Source organism: Varanus komodoensis, unplaced genomic scaffold (assembly GCF_004798865.1).
Source record: "Varanus komodoensis strain SLA01 unplaced genomic scaffold, ASM479886v1 scaffold26, whole genome shotgun sequence".
NCBI classification, from domain to species: domain Eukaryota; kingdom Metazoa; phylum Chordata; class Lepidosauria; order Squamata; family Varanidae; genus Varanus; species Varanus komodoensis.
In genome coordinates this window covers 2,810,674-2,833,177 of record NW_025335684.1, presented here as the reverse complement: position 1 = coordinate 2,833,177, position 22,504 = coordinate 2,810,674, and the positions used below count along the sequence as shown (strand labels likewise).

The following is a 22,504-nucleotide window of genomic DNA, read 5'->3' as shown; positions in this document are numbered from 1 at the left end:
TCCTGACCTGATGAGCTGCAGATGCTGTCTGGGGACAATGGGACTTGTAGTCTGGCCCATCCATGGAAGTTTGGGATAGAGCAATGCACTAAAAAAACACCTTTTTCTTTGGTCTTAAAGGAATTATTTGAAATGCAATTCCTTAAAAAAACCTGTATCTTAGAAAGATAGAGCATCACTTCTCCCTCACCAACTAAAGCTAACCACTCCATATTGAACTAGATTCTGGAGTGGCAAATAATAACAAATGAATAAAACACAGTATTAAAATATACAAAGATGATATTACAAAGGTTTTTTTAAATGCCAAATCCTTGTTCTTGCATGACTTCCAGAGGCAGATTGAATAAGATGAAACTTATTTGATTAATCAACTCTAATTTCTTTCACAGGGTGACAGTCCCCCTCATTTCCCCCTCCAACTGTTGGTGACTAAGCAAGCAGAAGACTTTTGGAGACTTGCAGCAGCATCAACAAGGTAAGCCTTGGACAAACATGGAAGAACACAACAGCTGTGTAGAGAGAGAGAGAGAGTTGAGGCCATCGATTCCAATACATTTCTTCCATGCCCCTAATTCTGCTGACTCTTAGTAGGCAGGCCTTAAAAAAACCCACTCAAACATGGGAGCTGTTTTTAGGAGCTTTACGGTACAGTCATCCAACTGATGCAAGCTGAGGGAACTGTATCCCTTCCTGCCATGACCTTATCAAGGGGAGGCACATGGAGGAATGGCTTGGGGCGGGTCTGTTGCCTGCAGCACTGGGTTGGGGAAGGCCACTTTGACCATTGCATTGGGAACAGACACCGTAACAAAGCCGCTGAGCTGGGCGGGGGGGGGGGGGGTGTTTGAAACCTGCAACATGCAGGATAGCCAGATGCCAAGGACAGGTCTCCTGTACCTTTAATAGATGCGCAGAAGACGGTGCTGGAGTTGCGGGGAATACCCAGGGGAAGCCCGCAGAAGGCGGCCTCACTTTTCCTGCGGGTTCATTCATGCACGGGGGGCCCTTCAGATGCCTGGGTCTTAAGTCTTACTGGCCTTGAAGCTTCACAACACCCCTGGGACTGAAAGCACGCGAGCAGCCCCACCGGCCGCGACTCAGTCGCCGTGCTCGGAAGCCGCTCCGTGCGTCCGGTGCAGCCACCCCAGTTGGCCCTCCAGCAGCGGCATTTCGGGGCAAATGTTCTTCCCAGGCAGAGCACCCTGCACACAGGGCACTGAAGTGGTCCAGGCTAGGCAGCCGGGGAGGAGGAGTATTTATTCGTCTCCCATGGCTGTGAATCTGAGAATTGCAGCAGCAGAGTATTCCTTCTTTTTCTTCTTCATCCAGTGTGCAAAAAATGAAATCGTATCAGAAGCTGAGAGTGGATGTCCCCCAGGCCTCGGAGGCTGGGGATGAGACTGCCGACGGGAAGCCGTTGTGTCACCAGAAGCTGTCCGCCTGGTGGCTCGGCGGGGGTCTCCTGACAGTGGCAGCCCTGCTGAGTGGCGTGACTGTTTGGGTCCTTGGGCAGATTTGGTGGGTCCAGCACGAAGCACCACCCCTGGAGAAGTGTGTCTCCATTCCCGAAAACCTTCGCTTTGACTGCTACCCGGAGAGAAGCACAGTGGTGACCCGAGAACTGTGTGAGGGCCGTGGGTGTTGCTTCATCAGCACAGACCAGCCCGCGGGCAGCGCAGACGGGGTGCCTTGGTGCTTCTACCCCCCAGACTTCCCCAGCTACTCCTTGGGAAGCATGAACGACACTGAGAAGGGGATGGAGGGCTTTTTAACGAGGAAGACACCGACCTATTACCCAAGAGACATTGAGAAACTGCAGCTCAGCGTGGAGCTGGAAACAGATACTCGACTGCATGTCAAGGTAGGTCATTTCCCGGGGTCTGGTGTCCTCCTGCTTTTACCTTACAGGCCACTTGAAAAAAGCGGGGCGTGCGCAGTAGCTCTGCCTTGCATGCTGAAGCTTCCAAGTTCATCCCTGACACCCCAGGGAGGGCTGGGAAAGACCCACCCTGGCAGCTGGGCAGCTTTCTTCAGCCTGATGCCCTCCAGTTGCGCTTTCAGCTGTGACTCCCATCACCACAGCAAAACAGGGCAGGGGTGATGGGGAGCTTTGGTCCAGGCGTGGGGGGGGGGGGTGCCAGGCTGGGGGCAGCTTGTGCCAGCAATAGAAGGCCCACCAGTGTGACTCAGCGCGAGACAGTTGCCTGTGTTTCTAATCCTGCAACGAAACAGGTTTGCTGATTAAACGTAGGGCTGGACAAGTTGTTGAAAGCCAGTGTTTCCTGAAATGAAACCAGGAATCGTTTCACAAGCGGTCGTGGTTCCATCCATTTCCTCCTCCTCCTCTGGGCTTGGAAACCCCCTTTCAGAACACCTTCATGGTTTGCCCTTTCTCTTTTCCTTTGTGTTTCTCTCAAGCTCAACTTTTTTTTTCTTTTTTTTTTTGCATTCCCTGTAAGCTGAATCTCTAAATCTTCACTGCTGATCGAAGCCAAGCTTAAGTATTGGCTAGGCCATGCCTTATATTAAGACTGACCAAATACACTAAAAAGTTGGGTACTTGGGTTCACTGTGAATTTCCAGTTTGCTGTGTTTAAGAAGCAGTTTTGATCAGTTTTTTAGCACAGGAAATACGCAGTGTTAAGTCTGAAAGTGAAATAAAATGTAATTTTTTCTTATCTATTTGTGCTTGTCCACTTCACCAAGAGCCACCTAGAGATTATGTAGTGGAAAAGCAGGAAAGGATATGCTGCTCAGGTAGTGCTTGAATCTCAGGCCTGTGAGTAACCAAGAATGGAAGCAGCAGATTAATGGCCAATTGATAACATCATGTAGAAAAGCTCTACATACCTACTGGACTTTGTTTTCAAAAGTGGGGTGTTGTATGTTTGCTGGCCTCAGCAGTTCTAGGTGTAACTTGAAACCCGTGTGTGCCTTGAGAAGCATCTTGAACAAGTTTTTGCTCTGCCCTGACTCACAGGATTTTGTGTATGTCTGTGCAGATGTCTTTGCACCTTTTCCCACTTTTTTGTTATCAGAAGAAAATCCCTTTTAGCCCCATTAGAATGTGGTTTGACATTAAACTAATTGCACAAGAAATCAGACCTGTCTTACTTAATCCATAAAAGCATGGCATCAAAATATTAAAAATATCAAAATTGAGCGTTTCAAAGATGGCTGCAACTCTGATGTGATCTAGCACCTAGCAAATAAACACAAAAACATCATATGTAGCAGCAAAATCCATCTGTTGCTTTCCTCCATCAATGACCATAGGGTACTTTCAGAGCCAAGTTCTTCCTTCAAACAGTTAACATTCCATATTGGAATTCTGTTCTCCCCCTGAAGAGAAGAGTGAAACCATGAAGATTTCCACAGGGTGTGAAAAGACCAGACATGTCTTCCTCAGCAGCAACAGTAACGTGTTTTAGCAGTATCTACTTCTGTTGTGACTGTCAGGATTTCCGCATCCCCCTTTGCCAGCACGGTTTGACAGCCAGTGCCCATCAGCTTTGCACTCCGCATATGTATGAACAGATGCTTGTCTTGTCAGCACGGAAATGCTCCTTTGCTCGAACAAGTGCGTCCCTCGTAAGGTTGCTTGCACATCAATAACACTCATGCCTGTCTCAGTCGCAGGTGCGTGCAATCCTTTATTGATGGACCATGTTCATACCCATCAAAGAGGATAATTGGTTGAGGTACTTCTATAAAAATATAATTAATGTACATGTCGCCGATTTAATTAAATGTAGCCTTTTTGTGCCAAGGCAGACCTTGAAGAAGTGAGCCGTCAGCTAGACTGCGCTGATGCAGAGAGGAAGGCCACTTCCCTCTTCGTGGCGACAGCGCTGCCGATAGTGGCCGGCACCTTATGTGTCTCCCTGTATGTTCGTCTTCCCAGAGGCTAAGCTACTCAGTTCTTTCGACCGTTCCTAATTCTTTTAAAATGTAATGGACTTTGCTCTCAGAAGGGCTGCAATCAGAAACTTCCTGACATCCTTGCAAATGGTATTAAGCAGCCTGCCCGTCTGGCACGCACACCCCCAGAGGTTTTGGACCAACTCCCGTCAGCCCCAGCTGGCATGGTCAGTGGTCAAGAATACTCAGATGTGTAGCAGATGGCAGTGGGCTGAGGAAAGCCGGCCATGATCGCAGCCGCAGCTTGCTGCCTGTGCTTCGTCCCCTTCACAGTCTCTTTCCTCTCCATTTGACTTGGTGTGTGTGCGTGTGTGCCCTCTTTTTGTAGATCACTGATGCTGTGAATCCTCGGTATGAAGTGCCTCTTGACGTTCCTCAGGTGAAAAAGAAAGCAGAAAATCCGGCATATACTGTTGAATTCTCCAAGGAGCCCTTTGGCTTGATCGTAAAGCGGAGAGCTTCCAGAACTGTGCTGTAAGGACCCGCTTTCCCCTCTAAATAGCACGGGAGGGCATCCAGGCATCGCACCGTGCCCTCGGAAGGCCAGCTTCAACGTGCCGCTCCCGCCCGGGGGGGGAGGCAGTGCTGTTGGCGTGACCCTTTGCCCTGCTTTGTTTGCAGAACTTTCATGGGGGGTTAAGACTTCATCGCCTTCAATGTGTTGCCCTCCCATATTTTCCCGCTGCTGCTTCTATCTTTATACTTCCCACCCCCCAAAAAATGCTAAGGAAAGGATGGGTGCCCAGTGTTTCTGGGTGGACAACGCAAGAGGCCAGCTCTCTGGAAGCATCTTTGCCATCCTTTGATTGCTCATTTTTAAATGCAGAATTGACACACAGCTTTTTGCCAGCTCACGCTGTCCCTGCGCCTTCTGTTTCGTTTTTTGCTTTTTGCGGGGAGAGGTGGGGAGTGGTATTTTAGACGGCTCCTTGGTGGGAAGCACCAAGGCAATTACTCTGTTGGCACAGTGGTTTCCGATTAGTTACTCGTCCCCTAGCGTGGGCTGATGATGTCCGTAAGGGTGAAGAGTCAATTAGCAACCACACGCTTGCCTGGTGTGAACAGCGGTGCCCCTTCTGGGGTGGCATTTCAGAGATCACTAATACGGGCAGGAATGCCCTTCATTGTATCAGCTAGTGATTCCCGCTCGCAAATGGTTTTAGAGCAGAAGTGACCATGACTGTGTACTTTTGAGCTCTCTCTCCCCCTCAGTCTGCAGCTTTTCAGGCTTTCCTGGTTGCCTCGCGCTGAGGCCTGTAAATGCCACTTGTTCGCCACATCCTTCAGTGTGCAGGTTTTGTGTCGTTTACCTTAGGCTGGGCTGGGTGCTGCAGAAGCTTGAGCGAGACTCCGTGCCTCTTACCAGCTGAACCTCAGGAGGTTATTGCCATGTTTACGAACCCAGCAGATGCCAGTCCAACGGTGGCAGATGTGCTTAACTGCTTCCACTTTATGACCCTTTTTTTATCATATTTGAAAACTGCTCTCTTCAGTCCCAAGGACTAGAAACACTTCTTTTTCTAATCTTGGCTTTTTCCGGCCATCTGTTTCTCTTCATACATTTCCTCCTTTTCTAGGCTGAACACAACAGTGGCTCCCGTGTTCTTCGCGGATCAGTTTCTCCAGATTTCCACCGCCCTTCCGTCCACGTACCTCTATGGACTGGGGGAGCATCGGAGCGACTTCTTGCACAGTCTGCAGTGGGACACCCTGACCTTCTGGGCCCGCGATGTTCCTCCTACGGTACATCTTACGCATGAGTGACCAGTCTGTGGTTCGCTTGATTCCTTGAAATCCGCCCTCCCTACTTCTCGCGGCTTCCCTAGGCAACTGAGGGCCCACCTTGACCCAGAGCAATGGGATCGGGGCCACCCATGGTTTACAGAATAGAGCTGCAGATATTCAGCTCAGAGTCCAGAGTACTGGGATCGCGCTACCTCTCCTGATGAACTTGTCTCCTCACACCTAGCGAATCTTCTAGTCTCTGCATGGGATGAAACCGATCAGCATGCCTGTGGTTCCATCCCTAGCACCCACTGCAAACAGCTACATAAACGCGACCCAGACAGGAGGGGCAAGAAAGTTCTTTCGCACACATAATTAACGTGTGGAACTTGCCGCCACAAGATGTGGCCCTGGCCACCAGACGAGATGGCTCGAAAAGTGGGGGTTTCACGGCAGTCTGTCCAGTGACGGCCGGTCATGGGGGCTATACGAAGGCTCTGCCTGGAGAGGCAGCACTCTCTGCTTGGTGGGTGTGATGGCCCCATCTGGATTTTGCAGACTGCAGACCTCGAAAGCAAGTGGCTGCGAAACTGCAGCAGGAGACGCATGTTCTCTTCACGCTCGTTTGGGGCCTGGTGCCTCTAGCCTGGGCTTTATTCTGGGCATCAAAGGAGCTCTCCGTGGTGCTGAACCTATCCACCACCACCACCACCCCCGGCGAAAAAGAAAAGAACCAGCTCCGCATCATGGATAGCACTTTAAAAGTGCCAAGTCCAACCCAGAGAGGATGCATAGCCCCACTGACTTTGGTGCCACCAGCTTCCCCTCTCTGGCCGAGCGCTCCCCGGATGCTGGCCCGCAGGAGTCCGAGCTGTCTTCCAGCTGGGGTCTTTGCCCACCGCTCCTCCTCAGTCGCAAATCATTGCAATAAGCCAGAGCATGCTGCGGAGAGCTCAGTCTGCATGGAGTGGTTCTGAGCATGCACCGTGCCGGGGCGGTGGAATCCAGCTTTCTGAAGCAGCAAGTGAAGCCGAGGCTGTCTTCCCCGCCTCTCTCTTCCCCCAGGAATCCTCCAATCTGTATGGCGTTCACCCGTTTTATCTGATCATGGAGGACGGTGGAGCTGCCCATGGGGTGTTCCTCTTGAATAGTAATGCCATGGGTGTGTATCTCCTTCCGCCTTTGGGGGCATTTCGTGTGGGGCTGTGTGCGTGTCCGCGTGTCGGGTGAACTTGTGTTGGCCAGGTGCGTATGCTCCCCATGGCTTTTGGTGAACTGGGTTGGGAGAGCGAGGCAAAGAAAGCTCTGCCCTTCCATCGAGCTGCTGGCAAGTGGGTGGGCTGAGTGCAAGACAGATGTGACATGTTTAGGGCTGTCAGTGGGTCCTGAAAAGACCCCTGCCCCAATCAGTCCAATCACATTTCTTCCACACGCACTCTGAGACATGCTCGCCCTCTCAGGCGCCGGCCATGCGCCGTGCCAACTGGCTCGTTCCCCCTGATATCTCCAAGGAACCTCTTTCGCGCTGTTTCCAGAGCAGCTTTGCAGTTGTAAAGAAAAGGAGGGGGTTTAAATGAAGCAATGAATAATCCAAGCAAGCGTTCATGTGCAACTTAAGTTTCTTGAAAGGTAGAGAAGTCCACCTGAAACTCTGGCAAATGGGAGTGAGCGGAGGCTGCTGTAAACTGCTCAGACCCTGGGTCCATCTAACCCGGTATTACCCACTCTGGCAGGCAGGCATGGCTCTCTGGCGTTTCAGGCAGGTGTTTCTCTTAGCCGTCCCTTCAAGACGCCAGCGACTGAACCTGCAGCCTCCTCTGCAGAGCCTGGTCTGGCCACTGTGCTCAGGCAGGGAGAAGGCAAGCAGCAGGGTGGCTGGGCTGGGGTTTGCCTTGCTAGGAAGCCTGTCGGTCCTTCCAGGGCTGAGCAGGGAGGCAGCGGGGCTCTCGCCGTGGTTGGGACACCACTGGCCTCATTCCTGGCCACAGGACGTGACTGATCAGGGCGCTGTATGGAAATAAGGGAACTGCTGGATTCAGCCTGCCTCAGCTACTCATTTAGGATTTGAAATAAGTGGTGGGTATCAAAGGGTGTCCATTGTAGGAGTGCTCCAGATGGAAAGTTGGCCAAATCAAATTTCAATCTAATATTTTTCGTTTTAAAAAACAAACTTCCCACATTTACGTATTCCACACTTCTTAGACCTCTCCCAACCTGAGTGTTTTTAAAAACGGCTTTCTTGCTCTTTTCTTTCACCAAGGAGCTTGAAAGTGAGTTCCAACTCCATTAAAAAATGAATAAAATAAAAAAGTTCTCATGGACACATCTGCTCTTGCTTTTCAGGGAATTGCATGGATTTTAGACATGCGAGAAGCTGACCTGAGTCTTTACTTGAGGAACCTGGGGTCAGGATGTAGCTGGAGGGTTACCGTGTGGTTTTGGGAGCTCTTTCTGGAGCTCAGACATCTGTTTCCTGGCTTGAGACGGGCTCTTTAGCAACTGCCGAGCGGTTTAACCGCACGCTGCAGCTGCTGGCTTGTGAGCTCCAGGGACAGCTGCTTGGCACCCTCCTGCTCATCTGCTTTTTCCTGACCTCTCTCAGATCTCTGGTCTTTTGATTATATGGCGAGAACAGGAGTGGCTGCCAGACGGGGAGGGAAAGAGGGAGACAGACAGGTTTCCAGACTCAACTGGAAGCTTCTTTCCAGCTTCCGTTTAGCCAAAAGCAGGCAGGATTGCTGAGGCAGGCCTGTTGTATCAGAAAGTCCTGAAGAGGGAGGGAAGCAGGGACCGCCGTGGGTCTTTGGGGCTCTGGACAACAAGTGCTTCCTTGAGGTGAGAGCAGGCAGGGACTGGGAGGCCAAGGGGCCTCTTCACACCTCTTCCTGGAGGTGCTGAGAGCCAGGACTCTCGGAGTCAACCAGCAACACACACAGGGCTGGCAGAGAATGGATAACTGCTCAGGCCTGTCCTCTTGGGAAAGATCTCAGCCTGTGGATCGATTGGTGCAGGCCGCGTGCTCCACTCCAGTGGGAAAGCCCTTGACGTGGGCACAGAGGCCACAGCCCGCTCGCTTGGCCAAGCTGGCTAGCGTTGCTTCCTCCCTCCGCTCTTCTGCCTTCAACAGTGGCCAAGCACAGAGAACTGTTAGTGGTGAGGGGTGCTTGTGTTTCTGTTCTGGCGAAGCATGTCTGAAAGTTGCTCAGAGTAGAAGCTGGGAGTGCTCCATCGCAGTCGGGTAGCAACTTGGCATTACCAGAGTGGCCGTGTTTGAAACCTCCCCTCTTGTCCGTTCATTGCTCAGAGGTGGTGCTGCAGCCCGCACCTGCCCTCACCTGGAGGACCATCGGAGGCGTTCTGGACTTTTACATCTTTTTGGGACCAGACCCCAACCTGGTGGTTCAGCAGTACCAACAGGTGATCGGTGAGTAACTGGCATTGGGCCTCAACTGGGGCCGCTGGCAGGAAGAATGAGGACCTGCACAACTCCTTCTAGAGACGGGGATGACGAGCGCCCCCCAGGCCAAAAGCAGCCCCGCAGAGCTTCGTTTCCGTGTGCCCCAGGCTGCCGCTAGAGGCACAGGAGGAAGATGGCGATGGGGGCGTGAGGCAGGGCGGTCCCGGACAGACGCTGCCGTCGTGCCGCATATCACGCTCTTGTGTTTCAGGCTTTCCTGCCATGCCCCCTTTCTGGGGCTTGGGCTTCCACCTCTGCCGCTGGGGCTACGGAACGAGCAACGAGACCTGGCAGACTGTGAAAGCCATGAGGAATTTTCAGATACCCCAGGTAAAGGCAAACCAAGCAGCAGCCTCCGGGCCAGGGGCAAGGCAGAAGGCAGCAGGTTGCCAGCTCCGCAGCAGAAGCACCTGCTGCGCTCTCGGGAGGCCCCAGGGTGAATCCCCGGCCCTCTGGCCGGGGCTGTGAAGAGCCCAGCAGGCAGCAGGAGCCATCGCCCCTCGGCCATTCTTTCCCAGCAGCGCGTTTTCACAGGCACAGGGTCCCTGCACCCAGAGGTCCCATTGAGCTGACATGCCCACGAGGTATCGGCAAACCTCCTTCCCCTCCTCTGCTTTGTCGTTTCCCGTTTGGAGACACCTTGGCTCAGGTGTGCCCTCCGGAAGGTGTCGCTGCAGCTCCCACGAATTCCCAGGCAGCCACCGCAAGGCATCAGCGGGGCAGCGAGCTGAGCGAGGCTGCCGCAGCTCGCCAGGCCCCGCAACAAAGCTGTGGTCTGCCCCCGGCAGCGGCCTTCCCGTCCAGAGGGCAGGAGCGACCCCAGGCAGAGGGAAAAGGGAGCACTCGAGTGGTCCAGAAGCCCGTGCTAGCTGGGCGTGGCACAAGCCGCAGGCTCCAGAGGCCCCAGCGTGCTCTCCGTCTCTTCTCCTTGCAGGATGCCCAGTGGAATGACATCGACTACATGGATGGCTACCGGGACTTCACTGTGGACTCGCAGAAGTTCAGCACTCTCCCCCAGATGGTGGAAGACCTCCACAGACATGGGCAATACTATGTGATGATTCTGGTAGGGGGGTTTCGTGGGGGTGTCCTCCTTGCTCGTCTCCCACTCCGTTCCAAAATAAACTTTCCACTTGACAAAGGCAAACTGGGAAAGGGAAATCCCTCCACTCCGCTTCTGCTTTAATCAAAAGTGGGGGTTTTTGGCCATGCGCAAGCAGCATCGAAACAGGTTCTGAGTGGTGCTAAGTAAGTTATGCTGCCCTCACCCCTGGATCCGTAAAATTCTAGCAGAACCTGCCCTCCGCAGGCAGGAGCCTGTGCACTTGGATGCAAGTCCTGCTTTGCAGGGGTGTTGTGTATCTTGTGGGTTCCTCCTCGCGCGGTCCTTTTAAATTGCCTCCTGGTTCTTGAGTCCTTCTGGCCCCCTCTAAGTTCCTCCAGGTGTGTTGCACTGCACTCCCATCGCCCTCAGCCAGGTGAAGGTTGTGGTCCAACATGTTTAGTGGCTCCCGGCTTGGGAAACCTGCTTGAGGGCGTATCCTGTGTGTCCTTAGGCAGCGAAAAGGGCCTCCAGCTCCCAGCATGCCCTCGGCTGGCTGTGCTGGGAGGCAGAGGCCTGGCGTGGAATCACGCCTCCAGCCCGTGTCCTCCTTTTCCCTGCATGGCCCCGACTCGTCTCTTAATCAATTCCTCCTCCCTGCCAGGAGAGGGATGGGGGCTTGTGGCTACCTCTCCGTTTCCCCTTTGCAGCCACTCCTGTGCCCTTTTCCAATTGCGTTGCAAGTTTGCAATTGAGCAAGCTGCAGCGGCCCTTGCAATCGTTGCCGCGAACTCTCGGGACAGAGGCGCTGAGGTGGCAACGAGGCGAGCGGCAGTTCTGCCGGCCAACGTTCCTCTGGCCACGCTTCCGCCTGTCGCACGGCTGTTCAGACGCACGGGAGGCTTGCTGGGGGAACAGTGGGTCAGCTCATCGGCACCATAGGGCACTGTGATGTCAGTAGGGCGACTCGGATGCGAAGGGCCGGGGTAGCCCTCCGCTTTCCCCGCTTACTTGGCAGAGGGGACTTTCAGTGCTTTCCCTGCAGGGAGGGCGGCAGGGCTCAGGCTCACGGGAGGCTCGCTGAAAGCCCTCTGGTGCAGGGGCAGAGCCAGTGCACAACAGGGCCTCGGTGGGGCTGCAGCAGACGCCCTTCGAATTAAAGGGCTTCTGGCCAGAACAGTGTCTGCACTCCTTCTGCCCCAGAGAGGCCACCAGGGTGAGGGCTGGGGGCTCCCTGCCCCCCCCCCACTACCCAAGTAGGATGGTAAGAATGTGTGTGTGCTGGGGGGGCTCATTTCTGTGAGCTGCTCAGCGGTCCGTGGGTCTCCAGGGGCCTCCCGCACCGAGAGTCCTTTGGGTCCTGGCCAGTGGCTCCAGCATGCCTGGCTGACCCCGTTTCTCTTTCTCCCAGGACCCTGGGATCAGCAGCACGTGCCCGCCTGGCTCTTACTGGCCGTACGATGAAGGCGTGAAGCGTGGCATCTTCATCGAGAGCACCCGGGGGACACCCCTGATCGGGGAGGTGAGGGCCAAGCAGAGGCCTCCCTGTGTTATTGCTTAGATTTTAATGCATGCAGAAATCTCCTCTAAAAGCTACAGAAACAGGATAAACACGGGGGAAAGGCATGAATGGACGATCAGCAGGTCAACCTTGAAGGCTCCCATTTCAGTGAGAGCATCGTTCATGCTCTCTGTCTTTCCAGCTTGGTGCCCTCTGGGTGCACTAGATGGCTACAACTCCCATTGTCCGCAGCCACCACAGTGGGATCTGTGCAGGCTGCCAGCGCCTTCTGTGTGCTACCCGTGCGGTTTTTCTGCTCTCCTCAGGTCTGGCCTGGCCTCACCGCCTACCCTGACTTCTCTAACCCAGACACCCACCAGTGGTGGCTGGAGAACTTGAGGAGCCTCCACTCGGTCGTCCCCTTTGACGGGCTCTGGATCGTAAGTGGCTCCTGAGCGTTCCTTGATGTATGAACTGCATAACATTGACCCGTTGGGAGCTGGGCCTCTCCAGACGGGGCCGTGCCATCTTTCAGCTCAGGTTTAATGTATTTCCCCCCGGAGCCATCCTGACGCTTGGGACTTGTGTTCACGTGATCCCCAGGCAGCGTCTCTGAGCATTGGCCGTGCTTTCTGGGAACGATGAGGGTTGCCGTCCAAGAGGTCTGGGAAGCCCCAGGTGGAGGGTGGCCGGCAGAGGGGTTCTGGGCACTTGCCTGAGAATGTGACCTTTCTGAGTGGCGAGTACCCTCTGTCCCAGCGGGGAGCTCGAGGCTGGTAGGGTTTGAACATCACTCTTGGTGCACCCTGAACCGAGAACCCAGGGCCTGCCTAGGACAGCCCCGCAGGCTTCAGGTGGCTGGGCCTCGCCCACGGGAGACACTGTGCTCTCGGTGGCCAGGACCATCCCATTGAGCTCTCTCTGCTTTAGGACATGAACGAACCCTCCAACTTCAGGGACGGCTCGTCCGAAGGCTGTTCCCAGGGAGAACTTGATAACCCGCCGTACGTCCCTGGTAAGGAGGAAGAGATGACCCTTCTCTGCAGAGTCCGCCAGGTCTGCATGCAGACTCCCCTTTCCCCACTGAAGTACAAATTGGGGCCCAAGCCTACACTTGCTTAGACAGAAAAACTCTCCAAACTGCCAGCCGGCCCCACCCAGCTGACCCTCCAAGACGCGCATCCCTTTTTTCCAACTCCAAGCCTGCACGTTTCCCGAGTGCACCCCCAAAATACGCAGCACCCCTCCCAAGCCAAAGCAAGAAACTGTGGTTATGGGAGGGGCAGAGCAAACAGTTGGAGAAGCTAGCTGGTGCGTTGCACATTTTGAACAGGAGCGCAAGATCAGGAAATCGAGACAAATTTCTGAGAATTAGGCTGCTGCCAACATGCAGGTTTGGCGCTGCAAACGGGGTGTTTGCAGGACTTCCGAAATTCTCGTGCTTCCCAAGTGACGCCCTCCTCAGTCGTCACACGCTGCGAGCAGCACCCCCTCCTGGTCTGATCTTGCTTGACATGCAGGCTCACGGAGCCAGGGCAGCCGCCCAGCTGTGTGGCTGCAATGGCTCTGAGTACTGCCTGTGGCTAGCAGCCCCCCCCCCCCCCCCCCCCCCGGCGGCTTTGCTGTTCCATCCCGGACAAGCATCGGGTCTCTTCCGTGTTCCTTTGTCCGTTCTGCCAGGACATGTGTCTGAACTCCGTCCTGCCTGGGGACGCACGGCCTGGGGCACAAGTGTTGTGAAGACACCCATGGCTGCCGGGCTCAGCCCTCCCCGCTCGCCCCCCACCCGGCGCCTGTGCCTCTGCCTGGGCACAGACTCTGCCCGTGGGCAAGCGGGCTCCAGGGGCCCGCTGCGTGTGAGGGCCAGCATGCACGCGCGTGGCCTCTGCTCCACTGGCACGTCACCAGCTGGCCTCGCACGTGCATGCGAGCGAGCGAGCGAGCATGAGGAACGGTTGCTGGCGGCTGAATCCTGCGCGACGCGGCCGTCGCCCCATTTGCCAAACAGACGCGATTGCCCGTCCCGTGCGCCCCCTCTCCTGACTGGCCTTTCGCTCTTCCCGTCAGCCGTACTGGGAGGCTCCCTGTACTCCAAGACCATCTGTCCCTCGGCCAGGCAAAGCGCCTCCACGCACTACAACCTCCACAACCTCTACGGGCTGATGGAAGCCAAGGCCACAGCAAGGTGAGGCCACGCGCGGGAGCAGCTGCTCGGTGGGAACGCTTGCCAGGCTCCGGGTGGCTGGCACCCCTTCCCTGCTCCGTGCCGGGGGTCCAAAGGCCCATTTAAGCAAGTCAGTGCCTTTTCTCCTTCTGCTGTAATCGGCTGGGTCCTCCTATCTTTCAGTGCCCTGACCAGCATCCGGGGGAAGCGGCCCTTGGTGATCTCGCGTTCCACCTTTCCCAGCCAGGGCAGGTATTCCGGACACTGGCTCGGTGACAACAAGAGTGACTGGAAGGACATGGCCTGGTCCATCCCAGGTGGGTGTGCTCAGCATGGCAGCTGCCGGGGACGCGCCCAAGCAGCCTGGCCCCCGGCTCACGCCCCGTCCGCTTGCTTCCTCAGGGCTGCTGAGCTTCAGCCTCTTCGGCATCCCCTTGGTCGGGGCCGACATCTGCGGCTTCTCTGGCGCCACCTCGGAGGAGCTGTGCACCCGCTGGATGCAGCTGGGGGCCTTCTACCCCTTCTCACGGAACCACAACACCCAGAATGAGAAGGTGAGGCCGGTGGGAGGCGTGCGAGTCCGTGGGCCTCGGTGCACGTCGGTCCACCCCAGCCCGTGCTTCCTCCTGTGCAACACACGCTTTGGAAGGGGTTTTTGTGAACGGAAGCACATTAAGATCAGAACTGGAGGAGTGAGGCCTGCAGAAGATCTTGGACTTCAACTTCCATCGGCCCTGGCTGGCAGGGCCAGTGATGAAAGGCGATGGGGACTGCAGTCCAGCCATTTCTGGAGGGGGCAGAGGTTCCCCGTCCGGGGATCAAGCGAAGGCCTGCCTTCCGAAGAGTGCTGCTCCGTCACTCTGCCTGTGCCTTCTGACTGCAGATTTGTGACATGGAGCCTCTCGGGGGTGGAGGGGAAATGGGGCCATTCCAATTCATGTATTTTTTCATTGTCCTTCCGCCTCACTCCCAAGAGTTCAGCCACTCCTGGACGAATCGCTATGTCCACACTGACCGGCTTCCCCGCGGGGACGCAAGCTGGGGGAAATCGGGGGCAGGCCCGGCTTGCCCCCCCTCAGGCTGCTCTTTGTCCCCTCGCCAGGCGCAGGACCCCTCCGCCTTCAGCCCAGCAGCCCGGACTGCCATGAAGGAGGCGCTGGAGGTCCGCTATGCCCTTCTGCCGTTCCTCTATTCCCTCTTCCATCGGGCTCACTTGCAGGGGTACACCGTGGCCCGGCCTTTGTTTTTCGAGTAAGTCGCTTCCTCAGCTTGTGCTGGCTCTGGGAACCGATCGCAGGTGAGCGTGGATCAGGCCCAATTCAGTGGCAAGACGAGGCAAAAGATCTCGCCTCACCCCTGCCAAGACCCCTGCAGTTTCCCTGGCTGGTTGCCGCAAGGCCGCTAGCCGGAGGAGGAGCCCCTCCGGCGCTGCACTGGAGGTTTGTCATCCCTTCCCAGCCCATGGAGTAACTCTGCACTTCCAGGAATTTCGAGGGAGGGAGGGAGGGAGGGAGGGAGGGAGGAAGTCATTCTCTTCCAGGCCCACAAGAGGAAATATTTGTATTGAGCCCAGTGTACCTTTGAACTGAGGTGTTCAGTCCTCTTCTTTTCATGCTGTTTGGAAATGCAAAGAAGCCAGAACTAAACCTTGCTCAAGAGCGACTCTGAGGGAGACCTCGGCTTGAGACATGGGGCTGAACAGAAATGCTTTCTCCAGTGGAGATGGAGAGTCCTCTGGGGCAGCTGATGCCTTCCTGCCTTTTCCCCTCCATGGGAAGCCCCCGTCTCCCAAAGCCATGCGAAGGAAACTGTGGCGCAGCAGCCAGTCCCCTCCCTGGTTCGGTCCCTGTTCTGTCTGGTCAAAGGCTGCCCGGGCCGGAATCGGAGGGAAGACAGGGAGTGGGGAATGGCCCAGGGGTCTGGCTCTGCTTCTCGTGGCTTCGGCGGGTCCTGCTGGGCTTTTCTCAATTGCTGGATGGAACGCCCGGGGCAACAGCTCCCTGCACCGGCCAGAGGAAAGCTGTGGGCCACTTAGCACAGGACTTCACCTGGGCCCAGGTGTTCCTTGTCCACAGGGACCTGTCAATGGAGTGGGACTTTGGGCCAGGGTCGTCCAGGATGCTCCGGCTAGCTGTGGGCCGGCCGGCCCTGGCGCTCACGGCACGGTCGCCCCTTTCCCCGTTCCAGGTTCCCCGAGGACGTGGCCACTTACTCCATAGAGAAGCAGTTTCTCTGGGGACGGGGCCTCCTGGTGACACCGGTGCTGGAAGCCGGCGCGGATTCTGTGATCGGCTACTTCCCCAGAGGCGTGTGGTATGACTACTACACGGTAAGGCTGGGCCTGTAGACGGGGCCCGATGCGTTGCTTTCTCCGCTCCGATCGCCATGGCTTCTGGGCGTGTCAACTGTGCACGCACCCGGGGGGTCTCCTCCAAACCGCTGCCCCAGTTTTGTGCTACCACCCCAAGCGTGAAAACGACGTACCAGAGGGTGGGGGTGGGTCCAGCGAGTGCCCTAAGGCTCTGTGGGGCGGGCTTCTCTCCAGACCTGTGCCCCTTGAGCAGCAGGTGTGCGGCGGGGCGGCGTCACCTGAGCCTCTCTCTCCTCGGGGTGGTTGGGGGTTTCCTGGGCTGGACTCGCTGGGCTCCCTGAAGCCCCCGCTGTCGATCTGAGCTGGGCAGCGGCCGGTGGGCTGAATCGGCCCAGCTCGCCGCTCTCCTGGGCCCTTTTCCGGAGCTGCCGGGGGAGAGGCAGCAGCGCTGCTTTCCGGAGGGGCCCGAAAGGGCCGCTGCAGACGACCGCAGAGCCAGGCACTGCGCTCCGCCCAGCGAGGCGGCTTTGCACGCCCACCCTCTCCCGGCACAGTGCATAGCACGCAAGCATGAACCAAAGGGCCGGCCATCTCGGGCGGCCAGAACGCTCTGCATCAGCACTGCAGACTTCCTGGCTAATTGCACCATTGCCGAACAACATAAATAACCCTGCTCCCTCCTCCGGGGCACCCCGACTGTGCCTGGGCGGAGGGGGGTCAGTGGCCCTCCTCTCGCAGCCTCTTCCTGCCCCCGCACAGGGCACCCCGGTGAACAGCAGTGGGGAGAGCCTGAAAATGGCCGCACCGCTGGACCACATCAACCTGCACGTGCGTGAAGGCACCATCCTGCCCACCCAGGTGAGGCCGCTCATTTTCGCCACCCGCTTTGTGACCCCCCTCCCAGCAGCCCCGCTGAAGCGCCCTCGGCAAGGGCTCCTGAATAGCCATGACACGTCCCCCGCTTGCAGGATCACGCCCTGTGTCATGGCGAGATCAAAAACCGAGTGCTTTGCGCGGTTGGAAGTCCCCCGTGAATCGCAGCCGTGTGGCCCGCCATGAGTCAAACATGGGGCCCACTTACAGACGGCGCAGCAGCTTCCTCACAGCTCAGCTTAATGTTTCTTACATTTCTCCCAGGACCACCTTCAAGGAGCCCAGGACACAGTCCTGACCACAGTCCGGGATATTTAACCCAGGCCTCCGTGACGTGGCCCCGGTTTTCTGGCCCCGCTGTGGGTTTTGCACGGAACTCGCCCCATTCCTCTCGCTCCCTCAGTGGAAAGGTGGCCCTTCGCAGACCGCAGGCTCATGGGCGTCTCACTTTTTCGCTCAGAAACCCGGAGGCAGTACCTGGACGAGCCGCAGGAACCCTCTGCGCCTGATTGCTGCCTTGTCGCGGGACGTGAACGCCTGGGGAGACCTTTACTGGGACGATGGCGACAGCCTGGACTCCTTTGCAAAGGGCAACTATTCTTACCTCGTGTTCAACGTCACGCAGGTACAAAGAGCTTCTTCGCCGTTTGTGACCCACTTGGAAGCTGGGCAGTTGGCACAGGAATGGAATTACAGAAACTCCCGAATAAACTTGTCAGTGGGTCTTAGCTGCAATGGCTGAATGGTACCTCCAGGTACTGACAGCAAAATGGAGATGATTTGCCCCCCATTCCATATTCAGGCAGATTCCAGAGCAGCAAAACATTTAAACAGGATAGAAGAATCAAAACCGCGCGTGAAGAGCAAAAATTCCTCCCAGTGCCAGCAACTGAGGAACAGGGGTGGGGGGTCCTGCTGCGGTCCTGTCCCACCTTTGCCGGCTTCCCCTTGGTGGAGTACCTGGCTGGCCATGTGGGAGGAGACGGCTGGCCTGGCGAGGCCTTTGCCCTGACCCAGCAAGAGGTGCTCTCGAGAGGTGCGTCTGCGCCACCGTCCCCGAGAAGTTGCCGTGCGCAGTGTGAGGAAGACGTGTGGTCCAGGTCTCTCCTGAGGCGGGATGCGTGCGGAATCCGCCCGTGAGACCCCGCAGCCTGCCCCTCCGAGTCTCAAGCACCCGAGGCAGAGCGTGTGGCCTTCCCTGCGGCATCATCCTCTTCAGTCAGGAGGAGGGCCCTTCGAGCAGCGGCCTGCAGCATGTTGCCTTCCCCTGGTGTTCCTCATCGCCCTGCTTGGGGCCCCAGGCCGGCCGGATGAAAGGGAGGCACAGGGACGAGGGAGGACGCAGGGCGGCTGCTGCACTCCTGCCTTCTGTGTCGCCGCAGAAGGTGCTCAGCACTGCCCCTGCTCAGCAGCTGGGCGCTGCTATTGTCCCCGGCACCATTGTGACAGAATCTGGCCCTCTACCAAGTTTAAGAGGAAAGGCCCCTGCCCAGATGAGCCCACAATCTAAAATTCACCCCAAGGGAGACGAGAGATTAAAGGAAGGGACATGGAGGCTGGCAGTCGGCTTTCAGGCAGAAATCACAAGCTGCTGAGCAGCCGTTCCACCTTCTCCTCAATCAGCTTCTTTTTCTGATGAGAAGGAGGATGAGGAGAGTGGCAGGAAAACGCAGGAGTGTGTTTCATTCTCTGGGCAGTTCCTTTTCTGCGTGCTGGGAGTGTCCTCGGCCAAGGTGGCTCTTGTGCTTACCTGAATGAATATGTGGTGTTTGTGGGCAAGGGCTGGGAAAATGGGGAAGGAATTGCCCTGTTAGCTATTTTGGAAGGGGAGGAGGTCAAGCACACCAGAGAAGCCACGTAGAAGGCAGGCCAGAGCATCCAGACAGACTCTGCCAAGTTTTAGCACCCCGGCCAAGGAAGAATCATGGACTTGCCCCCTTATCTCTTCCTTTCAGAATATCTTCACTTCTACTGTCCTTCATTCGAACGTGGAAGCCACCTACATCACCATCAATACACTGACGGTCTGTGGGGTTCAGGATGAGCCAAAAACAGTTACTGTCAACGGCAAGGAAAGGCCATTCACCTATCTGACAAACCAGGTAACCAGTTGGCCAATGGTACAGCCAGCAAGAGCAAGGAGCGGGGCCTTTTCTGTGTTTGCACCTAGAATTCGGTATACTGATGAGCCGGGGCTGAGGTTGGCCAGGATTTGTGGAACGGCAAGGGTTGGAGCAGTGGGGCCTAAGGCACTAGCAACAGACGTGATCCCAGCCGGTCACCGCCCTCCCTTTCCCGGTCCTCCTAGGTTCTCACCATGAGCGACCTGCAGCTCCCCCTCAGCCAAGGATTCTCTGTGCGATGGATGTGAGCGGGCAACCGTCCTCTCCTCCGGCGCCCGTGGCTGCATCGCGGTGAGCAGATCGGCCGCTGCCTGTGCGGAGCCTCCAGGGGGTCGCGGCAGCCTGGAAGGTCCCCGTGGCTGTCCCACCGCCTCCTCTTGGCCTCTGCTCGGGAACGGACTGGGGGCTCTCACCCCGCCACTCCCGTTTCCGACGCCTCTCCGCCCAGAAACTCGCCTCTCACCTCTGCGCCTTGCTCGGTGAGAGCCCCTCGCACGCCGCTCGCCGTCCCGTGCCCCTTCCTGCGTGTCGATGGTGCGTCGCAGTTTCGCCAGAAGGGGCCTCTCAGCCGCGCTCCCTGCCTTCGCGTTCCCGAGCATGCAAGAGAGTCATTTTCTGTGGGGGTGCTGGATGGCGACAAGCCTCTCGCTTCCCCTGCGGCGCCTCCACAGCGGCAGGAGGCGTGGGGGCCAGTGCATGCGCCGCACCCCGAGACCCGCCCCGGGCGTTTCCATTTCAAAGGATCGGAGTTAGCGAGGTTGAGGAAAGACCAAGCCCCGGCGTGTGCCTTCCGGGAACACCCACTGGCACCCCGGGGCCTCGCGCACCGCGGGGGCTTCATCTCAGCCAGGGGGCTTTTTGCTGGAGCGGGCCCTTCGGCTGGGACAGACGGGCAGTGCAGCACCTCTGACCAGGCAGGGGCGGTGGGTCAGGCACGAGTCCGGGAGAGCCAAGCTGCCTGCCGAGCAGAGGGGTCACTGTGGGCACATTTCGGCCGCCTTCTGAGGAGGACGGAGGCCTGGCCACACGTGGTCCAAGGTTGCTCGCGCAGCGTAGGACTGTGGCCTCACGGCAGAAATCCCTCCGTCTGCAACCTGGAGTTCTGCCCAGCTCCCTCAGGAGCGTCTGAATGTCTCAAGAAACGAAGGCTCGTGCCACATTCTGCCACTCCTTGATAAAAACCGCAGGGGCAACTTGAGCTCCCGCCCCCCCTGCAAAAAAATGCTGCTCTAGTTGTGATGGAAGGTTTTTTTATTTGTGACAGAGGAGGTTTGCTCAGACGGCACATAACCAAATAGGGCAGCTCGGCTCCCGGGCTCAGCTGCCGTGAACCGGGGTAGAGGGCGAGTCGCGTCTTTGGGTAGCCGAGGGGTCGTCCGTCCTTGCAGTCCTAGTGCCCCCCAGGGTGGGACCGTCCCGCTCCGCCGCTCTGCATGATCGGAGAAGTTTGTCTCAAGACCCTTTTCATGGCAGGCCCCAGAGGCTGGGAGGGGACAATCCTCGCTTCGCACCAGGCAGTGCAGGATTTTGGAGAGACGCTCGCCCAGCGGCCCCCGTGCCGCTTCAGGGGCATCCGGATGCGTTGCCAGGGCCCTCGGCCCGGCCCTGAGCTCACCCGCACTGTGAATGTCTGCAGGGCACTGCACTGCACGGGGAAGTCGCCCTCGGTGGCACTAGCCGTACCCGGAGCCTGCCGCTGCCTCCTCCCTGCAGCCCCGCGATCCACAAGGCAAGCATTCCGTGCTCGCCTTCCCGGCCTCCGAGACGTCTGCTAAGCTGGGGTGCGGGTTGGGAAACCACGCTTCATTCGTCCTGTTGGAATGTGCATTTGGGTTTCCAAGGACCTTGTGGCGCTCCCGAGGGGGCCGGGCTCCCTCGGCCGGGCGTGCACCCCAAGCACAGGAGCCGGGCCGTGCGTGCCGCAGTGCACCCCAGCGGCGGGGGCGGCCTCGAAGCGCCCGTGGGCCGTGGCTGCCGTGCCCCCCGCGGCAGGGCGCCTCCTGCCAGCCTGCCCAGGCCCTCAGCGCCCTGCTGTTACTGTCGTTCGCCCGTGGCTTGCCATCGCTGAGGGACACGCCGCCTGTGGCCAAAACCTGCTGCCATACATTTGCCAGACGTGCTTGTGCTTCGGGAAAAGGGGGTCAGGGGAATTGGATTTGTGCCTCTTTGGAATTTTTAAAATAATTGTATCTGCTTGATCCCCCTGCCCCCCAGTTTCTGTGCCAAACTAAAATAAAGTACAAAAGTTGAAGCTGATCTGCTGTGATTCTCTGGAGAAAGCTGTCTTCCCGTGCCTTCTTACATACTTCCCAATAATAACGTACTTAACATGCAGTACAAAGCTTGGAAAAATGTCTGTAGGAGACAGTACGAAAGGAAATGCAGGTCGGCGTTCTGGGAGGCTTACTGCGCCGTAAAATGCACGATATTAGAATAGAACTAGCAAACAATGAAAAAATCAACCACTAAAATTAAGGAAGATGTTCAGTAAATACAATAAATCAGTATAATATAGGATCAAAAATGAGGAGGACCGAAACCAATTGAACATAATTTGTTACCATCAGGTGAAATCTGCATTTTACATAATCGAATCTGGGTCAGGCTTCCTCCCCGATCTTGCAAGCGGGCTTCGGATTATGGGGTGGGGAACCTCGCGGGCCTTGCGCACGCCTGGTGCGCCATCTCCGGCCCTTGTGTCTCCCCGCGACACAGCTGTCGCTTTTGTGGTGCGGTTTATGATTTTAACCGTGACCCGCCCGGAGAGGAGTTGGCGATGGGGCGGTGCAGAAAGGGCTGGATGAGCGGGACTGCAGGGCGGGGGAAAGCCCGGCCCCTGCTCCGGGGAAACGCGGCCCCGACCCCCGGTCGTCTTCCCCGTGGCGGAGCCCGGAGCCGCCGGCGCAGCGCTTCTTCCTTCTCGCGCATTTGTTCGTGCACAAGGCTTGCCCGCGTCCCCGCCAGGCGTCCCAGGACGGCTTCTTCCCGCGGCAGCCGCGAGGTGGCGCTGCGGCGCGCCTCCCGCCAGCGGCCGTTGCGAGCTGGGCGGCCATTCCGGCCGGGAGGGGGCGCTGCGCCGCGCGCGCCTGCGGAAGGAGCGGGTGCCTCTCCCGCCCGCGCGCCCAGGCCGTGTTTTGCTTCCGGTCCCAAGGTCAGCCCGACTTCCGGTTCCGGCTTCCCTTCCGCGCCTCCTCGTCCCTGAAGTGGCACCGGCGGCGGCTCGGTGAGCGGCAAGCCGAAGGGGCGCCGCCGCCGCCCAGGATGAACCGCCCGAAGCCCGCGGCCGCGCGCCGCCCCAGCGCCGTGGCCAAGCCCTCCGGTGAGTGTGGCCGGGCAGCTGCGCGGGCGCCGCCGTCCCGTCCCGCCCCGCCGCGGCGCCCCCGG

At 57.5% G+C, this 22,504-nt stretch overlaps 2 protein-coding genes across 6 annotated transcripts in view; both read left to right on the top strand.

Moving 5' to 3' along the window:
* Nucleotides 1-21,374, top strand: part of LOC123025221 (lysosomal alpha-glucosidase-like) — a 32,079-nt gene extending 10,705 nt beyond the window's left edge. For 4 of the 5 annotated variants that reach the window (XM_044433766.1, XM_044433763.1, XM_044433765.1 and 1 more), the window contains 20 exons: nt 393-478; nt 1,333-1,864; nt 4,253-4,398; nt 5,502-5,667; nt 6,715-6,811; nt 8,954-9,073; nt 9,318-9,436; nt 10,041-10,172; nt 11,560-11,670; nt 11,976-12,089; nt 12,580-12,664; nt 13,717-13,834; nt 13,997-14,130; nt 14,216-14,367; nt 14,916-15,064; nt 16,001-16,142; nt 16,884-16,982; nt 17,458-17,622; nt 18,953-19,099; nt 19,306-21,374. In XM_044433766.1, coding sequence (XP_044289701.1) covers nt 1,343-1,864; nt 4,253-4,398; nt 5,502-5,667; nt 6,715-6,811; nt 8,954-9,073; nt 9,318-9,436; nt 10,041-10,172; nt 11,560-11,670; nt 11,976-12,089; nt 12,580-12,664; nt 13,717-13,834; nt 13,997-14,130; nt 14,216-14,367; nt 14,916-15,064; nt 16,001-16,142; nt 16,884-16,982; nt 17,458-17,622; nt 18,953-19,099; nt 19,306-19,368 — 2,781 coding nt within the window. In that variant the 5' untranslated portion in view covers nt 393-478; nt 1,333-1,342 and the 3' untranslated portion in view covers nt 19,369-21,374. The other variant, XM_044433768.1, reaches the window with a different exon arrangement.
* A 934-nt stretch (nt 21,375-22,308) lies between these two features.
* Nucleotides 22,309-22,504, top strand: part of INTS1 (integrator complex subunit 1) — a 35,652-nt gene continuing 35,456 nt past the window's right edge. The window contains exon 1 of the mRNA XM_044433762.1: nt 22,309-22,439. Coding sequence (XP_044289697.1) covers nt 22,382-22,439 — 58 coding nt within the window. The 5' untranslated portion in view covers nt 22,309-22,381. The remainder of the gene's footprint in view (nt 22,440-22,504) is intronic.